This window comes from Toxotes jaculatrix, chromosome 4, assembly GCF_017976425.1.
Source record: "Toxotes jaculatrix isolate fToxJac2 chromosome 4, fToxJac2.pri, whole genome shotgun sequence".
In the NCBI taxonomy this organism is placed as follows: Eukaryota; Metazoa; Chordata; class Actinopteri; family Toxotidae; genus Toxotes; species Toxotes jaculatrix.
In genome coordinates this window covers 27,031,421-27,040,976 of record NC_054397.1, presented here as the reverse complement: position 1 = coordinate 27,040,976, position 9,556 = coordinate 27,031,421, and the positions used below count along the sequence as shown (strand labels likewise).

At 43.9% G+C, this 9,556-nt stretch overlaps 1 protein-coding gene across 1 annotated transcript; it reads right to left on the bottom strand.

Annotated features, from left to right (window-relative positions):
- Positions 1 to 857: 857 nt before the first annotated feature.
- On the bottom strand, positions 858 to 9,053 carry LOC121181201 (E3 ubiquitin-protein ligase TRIM39-like). The gene is made up of 11 exons (XM_041037037.1): positions 8,864 to 9,053; positions 4,945 to 5,523; positions 4,096 to 4,276; positions 3,601 to 3,696; positions 3,386 to 3,475; positions 3,096 to 3,239; positions 2,728 to 2,875; positions 2,493 to 2,537; positions 2,312 to 2,338; positions 2,048 to 2,223; positions 858 to 1,785 (listed from the first exon to the last, which is right to left on the bottom strand). Exons 2-11 carry the CDS (start codon positions 5,502 to 5,504, stop codon positions 1,417 to 1,419), a joined length of 1,836 nt encoding a protein of 611 aa, XP_040892971.1. The 5' UTR covers positions 5,505 to 5,523; positions 8,864 to 9,053; the 3' UTR covers positions 858 to 1,416.
- Positions 9,054 to 9,556: the final 503 nt, after the last annotated feature.

The following is a 9,556-nucleotide window of genomic DNA, read 5'->3' as shown; positions in this document are numbered from 1 at the left end:
TACGCCTTACTATACTATGACGTTTTTTGGCACATTTTGAGGTCATACTAAAGTATGACTTTCTTTGGACGATTTTGACGCCTTACTATACCATGACGTTTTTTGGCACATTTTGCGGTCTTATTAAAATATGACTTTTTTGGTAAATTTTAATGCCTTACTATACTATGACCTTTTTTATAGCATTTTGAGTTCTAACTAAAATATGACTTTTTTCTGCATATTTTGACGCCTTACTATACTATGACCTTTTTTATGACATTCTGAGGTCTTACTAAAATAAACAGCCCGCCCCTGATCAATAGATCTCCAAAACACAAAAATGTTACAGCATGTAAAATATATGTTTTTTAGGTTGCAATCTTGGCTATTTTAACATGGGGGTAAATGGATAATTGGTCACTTCTGGAGCCAGCCCCCAGCGGCAGCCGAGAAACGCGATCGCGGAAGTGATCCTCACTGCTAAAACCTACAGCTCCTGCCTTGGTTACGTTCCACTCTGTGTCAACTGCGGCTGCGAGGACACGCTGCTGCGGTACACTGATACTGCATTTTATAGGGTAAAAAAAACGTTCCGACCACTGGCCGGGAACAGACCAGCTGTTCGGGAAACCTCCTGAACCTCCCGATGGCCAGCCCGCCCCTGGTTGTCACATAATACTGTAATACTATGAAAATGGGACAACCCAACCACATATGCACAAATTCCTTTCTGTTTCCAGAGTCTTCCTGGTTGAATTAAGGGTTGAGTACTTGAATATGTCCTGAGATTATACACCAACGTTACTTTAATATATTTTTAGAAAAAAAAGAAAACCATTCGCGGTATTCAGGACACCACTACACAGTCAGACATCTAGCAGCTAAAAATTTATTTTTCTCAGGAGTTAATGGACAAAATGATCAATCAGTATTCATCAATCAGGCTGATACTGTTGCAGTGTTACACGCAAAACAGCACGTTAACATCAAGGAGTATCATACGTTTGTTTGGATAGCTGGATACAGCGAGACATGTTAACCTTGCTGCCTTGCTGTTTACCCCAGTGGCCAATTGCAGTACTGCAACTGCAGCTGACAGCATTTTCCCCATAGACTGTCTTTATAAAAGAAACATCTCCACTCAGAGGACACTTCAACCTGCAAATAAAAGGTCAGGTACTGTTTGATGTATGTACATATTATAGATATGTATAAATATTAGACTTCAATCTGAAAGTGTTCACACTGGCCCAAACAGGAGGCACATCAGTCACTTAAATTAACCATTGACCTGCTCATTAACTGCTGCCATGAAGGAGTGAGGGGCAGGTGTCTGTGGTTCGGTTTTGAGTGTCCCAGTCTTCTTCAAACAGACATGGAAGTATGTCAAAGTGTTCCTCATGAGTAAAGATTTCCTTCAAATGTTGGCTCCTTTCACTCTGGTGTTGCAACGGGGCAAATGGTTAGCGGAGCCTCATTTCTTCCTGATTTATTAGTGCAGGGGCTGAAGAACGGATGGATGGTGTCAGGGAAACTATCTGTGAATGTGTAGATGAGCAATTTGGCCTCCACATTGTAGAAGGACACCAGTCCTTTGTCGCAGTCCACATAGATTCCAATCCGGGAGGGTTTGGGGTGGACTATCAGGTTGGTGGAGGGTTCTGTTCGGAAGGCGTAGTCGGTGTGATCCCGCAGGCTCAGGAACCAATAACCCTGCGCGGGGTTTACAGTGATTTTGCCCTTCCGATTGACGGAGTGGCTTGCCACTCCCAGGTCCCAGTCTGTCTTTCCTCCCACCTCCACCTGGAAGACAGCAGTGTGGTCATCAGTCAAGGTTTGCATGTGGGACGACATTTCCTCCCTTTAACATTATATAATAAAAAATAATATGAAATAAGTGATGGCATAATTTGGAAATGTGAAAATGTGGATCTGTATGTACTGATGTTGATCCTGCATGTCACATAAAACCCTGCCAGCCTTTCCCTTCCTTCAACACAAAGAATCAGGACTGTATCATCGTTAACACTTGTTCATATCAGCTTCAACAACGTGTCCCACCCACCTCCCAGTAATGCCGCCCTGAGCTGAAGCCCTGGTGGGCCAGCACACACACCACTCGGTCAAAGCGCTCAGGGCTGTCCGGTACCAGCTGATGACGGTCCCCACACTGCACCTGCTTCCCATCAGCTGAGATGATGAGCCGTGGATGGGCCGTGCTGGGGTCTAAAGTGATGTCAGCTTTCCGGGTGAGAGAGAGAGATGGCTGGTGGTTAAACTAACAGAGGGTGGAACTAATCAAAGAAATGTTTTTCAAACATTACCTTACCTGCGTATTCCTGAACCCTCCTTATCTCTGTGGAGTAAAGAGTATATATTTACATTATTAAATCAGATTTATTTGATATATTTAAATATTTTAGCATCTTTTCTTGGTTCATTGAATTTAACAACATCAGAAAAACTTGAATTGAACAGTGTTTTGTGCTGTTAGCTAGTCAGGGTCTTACTTGGGTTGGGTCTAGATACAGGTTGGTCCACAGAGACTCGCTGGCCTGTTAATAAGAGAACAGAACAAGGTTGCGCTCAAACCATTGTACCCATCAGCCATTACTGGTGACCATATGATCAGAGCTCTATCAACAGAAAGACAAAAGGCCTTTTGATTTACAATACATGGGACATTTTTTGTCCTTTGCAACAGTGCAGCTGGTCCTGCTCTGTAAAGTCTGAACAAACACTTACAGACTTCTGGCAGTTTCCGCATCTCTTCCTGAAAACGATCCATCAGTGGGTTGACAGTCCTGAGAATCACCCCTGAGGTCAGCTCAGACGACACAGAGACAGAGGACCAGTTCTTAGCCTGCGGAGGGGTGCACAGGACAGGGAACACCTGCAGGGAGGGGAAAAAAACATGTGGCTTAAACGGGCTTAAAGAAATACAAAGAAATATAGAACATCAGCTCCCACAGCCGGGATTAAAATGAATCCGTGGATTTCTTGGTGGATTCATTACTGGCTGCATAACCAGTGGAGCGCTGCATATTTATTACTTCTTTATTCTTTTTCTTATCTTTTTTTTCTTTTCTATTCACCCACTCATTCATCCATACCTTGAGAAAGCCTATGTGGTCTTCAGACACAGCCAGCTGTCTCAGTGCTGCGCTCCTCTTTTTGAGCTCAGCTATCTCCTCCTCCAGCTCTCTCAGCAGGCTCTGAGCTCTGTGCTCAGCCGCTCGACGAGCCATCTCTATCACCTGGAGACACAAGGAGACATACAGATCAGTTATTGTACCTCAGAATGGAGGACTTTCAGACTTTCATTACAATGCAAACAGAATTTTTTTTTTAACAGTTTTTGTTTCAAGATTATCTCCATATATCCAGTGTTAGAGTCATTTACCTCCAAGATTTCAGCTTGGCAGTGCTCCACACTGGAGATGAGTTTGGAAAACGCACAAACAGCTGCATCTGTCTCTCTCTCAGCAGCAGCCTGAGCAAACACAGCAACAGATGTGTGGTTATTCTGGGTGGAAAAGGTTGAGAGACAGTCTGTGATCGTACCACAGAAATCAGATGCACTCAGAATCCTGCCCCGACTGGTCAGTACAGACTCACCTGTATCTCTCGTGAGGAGTTGTATATTTCCTCCACTTTCCTCTCTCTCTCACAGATGAGATCCTTCAGCTCCACCTCTGCGATCCCTAACTGGGCCTGAAGAACACAGAAAACACACAGCTTAGCTCAGGCTTAGCTCAGGCTTAGCTCAGCTGTATCTATGACTAACATAACTACTACAAGCCTTATCCTGACCCTGAAGCCTGTCACACACTCTGTTTCAGGTAGACATCCTCATTTAAATAAGTCCATGCCCACACCCACACATTAAATCACTGATGTATAGAATGTGCTTATAGTATGAATTCTTCATCAGTTCTCCTTGTGATTTTCATCTTTTCTGTGAAGTGAGATGAGCCTTGTGAAAATTGCTGCAGTTTGTTTTCAGTGTACCCGAGTCAAATTCATGTTTCTGTCTTTCTTAATGTGACCACTAGGTGGTGCTGAAGTCACATTTTTTAATCCCCTTACAAACTAACACACACACACACACACCTTCTTGATGTGCCACTCCCTCTTGGCGGGGATGACGTTGTGTCCTCTGTGCTCTGCTATCTCCACACACACGCTGCACACACAGGTGTTGTCAGTGCGGCAGAAGAACTCCAGGCCTCTCAGGTGGATGGGGCACAGAGGCAGATTGGAGGAAGACTCACCTGGACTGCTCAGAGAAAACCTGTCGTAACGTTAAGATAAAGTCACAACACCGACAAAGAAACTGGACTATTCAAATACTACAGCGCCATACACATTCTGCACCTGGAAGCTTTTGTGTTTGCTGTTCTAGATACCTGTTTAATCTTAGCTGTTTACAAAGGAACAGGACACGCATACAAACACAAGTATATGTTTCATGGGTTATGGTAACAGAAGTAACAGAAAGCTGGAATATTAACACTCCAAGGAGGAAGAGGAGGAGCTTTTACACCTGAGGAAAGAATTTAACAACTTGATATATTATGGCCCTTTAAAGTTTTTATGCATATAAAGGTTTGAACTCCAATAATCCACAGTTAATTCACCTTTTATCTGTGTCTTGTTCACCAGCTGGTCTCTGACTGTGTGTGTGTGTGTGTGTGTGTGTGTGTGTGTGTGTGTGTGTGTGTGTGTGTGTGTGTGTGTGTGTGTGTGTGTGTGTGCTGCTTGGTGCTGGTCGAGGACAGTGGACAGAGGCTTTATCAGAGCTGTTCTGATTGGAGCAGTGAGGGTGAACCATGTGAAAATGTTGATCAGAGCAGATGTAGAGCTACACACTCGTGTTGTGCACCTGAACAAACATCTCCTCAAATGTAAGAGTTTCATTTCTATGTTAATGCTCTCCAGAAGTCGGGTGTGGTTTGGTACCTGCGGGGAGGTGAATAGGGTGGAGGTGGGTCGTGGTGCTCAGTATCCGGAGATTGGAAAGCCGGGTGAGCACTGAGTCGTCTGAGGCTTTGAGGGTGAGGGTCGCTGGGATATGGAGGTGTGGCATTAGGCATCCCGGGGCTCTGGAGTCGCTGAAAACGGGTCATCATCTCAGCAAAAATGTTCCCTGGCATCTCTCCTGGCCTCGGGGTTGGAGGCTGGGCTTGGTGATGATGATGGTGAGGATGTGAGTTGGGATCCTCCACCTCTCCCCCACCTGTTCTGTTCACTGGCTCTTCAGCGTTGGCCAACTGCTTGAACTGTTCTGTGATTTCTTTCAGGGTCCGGTTGATGTGGAGCTCTGGTCTCTTGCGGAAGGACTCCTTACAGAGGGGGCACTGGTAACACTTTGCCCCCCCTAACCCTCCATCCCAGTAGGAGGAGATGCAGGCCTGGCAGAAGCTGTGGCCGCATGGTGTTGACACTGGGTTGTTGAACACCTCCAGACAGATGGAGCAGGTGAACTGTTCTTCAGACAGAAAGGCTGCAGGCAGCGCCATAGCTGTCCAGTGTTAAACTCTGTGAAAGACAGTGCTGCCATTAGACAGATGTAAGAAATGAATAAAACCATTATGATAGACAAATTACAGTCTCTGTGCCCGATTCTTTTTGTAATCTGTTCATTTTAACAGCAACACTCTTCCTGAGGGAATAAGAATAATGTGGACAAATGTACACTCATGCACAGAGACTCACACTGACAGAGGCAGTACAGATTCCAGGAAAAATAAACTCACTGTAGAGCAGAAATAACAAGTATTGTGCCTCTGCTTTTTCCCCCATCACAATGATTTGTCATTCAGTGATGTAATAATAAACGTTCAACAAACATTGCAGCTTTGTATTTCACCCTCTTCACCTGAACCCGCAGCCACGCTGCCGTTCAGCAGTGTTGTGAGTCTTGAAGCCCTGATTGTGTGGAGTCAGTTCACCCAGATCAGTGTTTCTCCCTCAGCTTCAGCAGACTCAGATCGTTCAGGTTTTCAGATATGCATCTCTGAGGTCACTGCCTCCACCCAGATACAATGAAGGTGAATGGAATTTAGTGTGTGATACGGAAATGCTCTGATTTCTCTTGATAAAGCACAGACTTTACGTCAGTATAGTGACTATTACTGTGGGTCATTCCCATATACAGTCACCCCTTCATCCAGACGATAGAGAGTGTCATTTGAACACCACTAATGAACAGTACAGAAACATTATTTGTGGTTTCACTTTCTCTGTAACACACCCATGCTAACACACACACACACACTGAAACAATACAAATTAGCAGTCTTACTGCTAAGATCAGGGAAATCAGGTTTGGTTGGAACATCTAGACTCGTCTGTTAACCACAAGCTTATCATTAACCTGCATGTCATCCACATTTACTCCTCTGTTTGTTCTGCACTTATACAATTATCAATGTTTATTTAGCAGCAAAAATGCTGAGTCACGGAGTAACTGCTAAACTAGTTTAATTAGATGTGTCTGTAGGTTCTCTGGTTTCCTCCCACAGTCCAGATTCCAAAGACAACTACAGTCACGGGTAGTGAGTGTGAAGGGTTGTCTGTCTCTATATCCTCTTTCACACTGGACAAAAAAAAAGTCTGTCCTCTGGCAAAGGGACAGAAATAAAAGACGTGTTTGTAGCAGGTTTGTCTGCATTTAAAAAAACAAAACATATATATGAACTAATAGTGTAAAAAACACTTACGACACTTTGTCTGCTGTATGTGTACAGGCAGCAGACACACACACGCACACACACACCTGTTTGTACTGCTACCTGCAAGGACCATGTGTTATTTTTCACCCTAAAACTAATCCGAATAATCACTCAAAGCTATTCCTAACTCTAAATTTCACCCACCCTGTACATTTCCTCAGCTTTCTGTTCCTGAGAATCTAGCAATGTCAAATATGCACATTCACAGACACACAGCTGCAGTACAGGTATAGCCAGTTTCCCACTGCTGAGCGACAGGTTAGGTACGAGAGCTTCAGACGTCCTCCACATCAATCAGGCCTTCATGGTACAGTGAATAGAAAGAAGCCACTTTGAGTAAAAGGCCTGTGACAGCCTGCTGGAGTTTGTCAAACAGCATTTAAAGGACTCTGAGAGCATGAGGAGCAAGATTCTCTGCTGAACCTTTTTAACAGATCTCAAAGCACTATGTCTGACAGACAGCAGGCACTGCTCATCACCTGCTAACACCATCCCTACAGTGAGCCATGGTGAGGGCAGCATCAGGGTACAGGGGGGCTTCTCAGGGAGGCTGGTTAGAACTGAGCGAGAGATGAATGCAGCCAAATACTGAGAGGTCCCTGAAGAAAACCTGATGTAAATAAACAAGACAGCTTCAGGACAGGAGAGACTTCAGGACAAGTCTCTGACTGTCCCTCAGTGTCCCAGCCAAAGTCCAGACCTAAACCCCATAGAACACCTGTGGAGAGACCTGAAGTGCAGAGGAAAAATGAGATAAACTTCTCAAATCCAGGTGTGCAACGCTTATAGAGGCTTAACCAAGAAGACCTGAAGCTGTATTTGCTACCAAATCAGCTTCTACAAAGCAACAAATGAAGAGCCTGAATACTTTTATCAACCAGAGACTTCAGTTTTTTAATATATAATAAATTTGCAAAATAAGTTTACAATAAAATCTACAACAAAATAAAAGGCTGCAAAAGGTGAAGGAGTCTGAATCCTGAGGCTGCTGTGTTTAGACTTTGGGAGTCACACATGTCAGTGCTTCATTCATTCATTCATTCTATTTCTTTTCCAAGCAAGTTAAATAAGTGTGACTGATCTGTGCACAACTGTTCACGAGTCTCTGTGATCAAAGAAATACAGCTCTGTCTATTGATAAGCAAACAGACAGTTTTCTAAAATGTGAAGTATAAATGAAGACGAATAGAAAAAACATTTCAACTAGTTGCATTTCAGCCTTCCAGGGGTTAACCTTTCTCTGCTCCAGGGTTTCTCTCCCACAGCGTTGTCATATCACGGAACACATCAGCATAGGCTACCTGCTCAGGTGAGATTAGAAATACGAGGTGCTGCTCCAGGGATTGTCACATCTAAAACACATATTTAAATTTGTTCCTCTTTGTTCCCGTGTCTCAGGTGTGGTTTGGGGTTAGACAACGCAGCTCTGCATCACCCGCCTGTCGGTCAACAGTACCATTCAGCAGGTAGTTACACATTGGGAAATCAGTCATGAGCTGAGCTCTGCACGGTGAAACTGTAAAGCTGCAATGTAAACAGGCGTCTAATGCCACTGACAAAAGAGAATGTTTTACCACAGCACGCTGTGCCTACCCTGCATTATCTGCCATTCATTCAGCGGATACTTTTGTCTAAAGTGTAGTCGACCATTACAGAAACACGGTCAAGGGTCGTGATTTCTGCTCTTTCACAGAAACATATCTCCGCTTATCCACCAACACCCATTCTATGGCTTTTCACAGTCTTTGGCACATTATTCACAGTCATATGCTCCTAATGGTGAAACAGGGAGCTAATGGTGCTTAAACTGGACACTTAACAAACACTGTTGTCAGCCTGAACCTTTTAACACCTTTATCTACTCACCAGAACATGTTGTACATGATAATGATGCCACATTAAGTACCTGCACTTACATTTACTTACAAGTGTTTGTTATCTCACGCACTTACTTTGAGATAATAGACAATGGTGCAGAAAAGGTTTTTGGTTATTGAAATTGTGTAATGTTAATGTGTAACAGTAGTCCCTGGACCCGATTCTATCCGGACTCCTTCTCCTAATATAGAAAGAGGCAGAGTCCTAGTGAATGAAATAAGATATAAGAGTCCAGTGCGTTTCTCCCTCAGTTAAACAAGTCTTACCTGTTCTGAGGACTGAAGTGATTTCAGAAAAGAGATTATTTCTGTGTCAGTGGGTAAAGACACGAAGCGTACGTCCAAGACCTCCTCTGTGCTGCCTGTCTCTCTCCCTTTCTCGGCAGTCTTTCGTCCTCCTGTTAATCCTTGCATCTGCCTCTCAGTTGTTCAGCTGTCGCATTCCTCACCCCTTTCCTTCCTCACCTGTGTCATTGTGCTGTTGACCCCTCCCTCCTAACCCCCCCAACTGTGGAGCTGATCCAATCCAACCTGCTCGACAGGTGCAGCTGTACAAGTATGCCTTTTTAAAAACACTCTCTCTCTCTCTCTCTCTCTCTCTCTCTCTCTCTCTCTCTCTCTCGCTCTCGCTCTCGCTCTCACTCTCTCTCTCTGCTTCCCCAGCACACTGACACTGAAACGACTTCGTCAGTGCATGCACACAATTTACAAGTGAAATAATACAATTCAAGAATTTGACAGATAAATAAAGAGACAAGGAATGAAACATCAAATAAGCCTCTAAATGATAAACAGGATTTTAAAAAGGTGTTTAAAAGTTTTACTGTTTACTGTTCTCTGTTTTTATTGCAGTCCATCCATCTTTTTTGCTTAAATATTTATATTTCCACCCTCACTTTACCCTCTCCACAGTGATGGTACATGGCCTAATGAGAGCTTCTCAGCACTTCTCAAATATAG

Excerpts from the sequence above, each read along its gene's own strand:
- LOC121181201 (XM_041037037.1), bottom strand. The coding sequence starts at position 5,504 with ATGGCGCTGCCTGCAGCCTTTCTGTCTGAAGAACAGTTCACCTGCTCC. Across the intron at positions 3,240-3,385 it reads GCCAAGCTGAAATCTTGGAG|GTGATAGAGATGGCTCGTCG; the intron begins GTAAATGACTCT and ends TTGTGTCTCCAG. Across the intron at positions 2,876-3,095 it reads ACCACATAGGCTTTCTCAAG|GTGTTCCCTGTCCTGTGCAC; the intron begins GTATGGATGAAT and ends CCCTCCCTGCAG.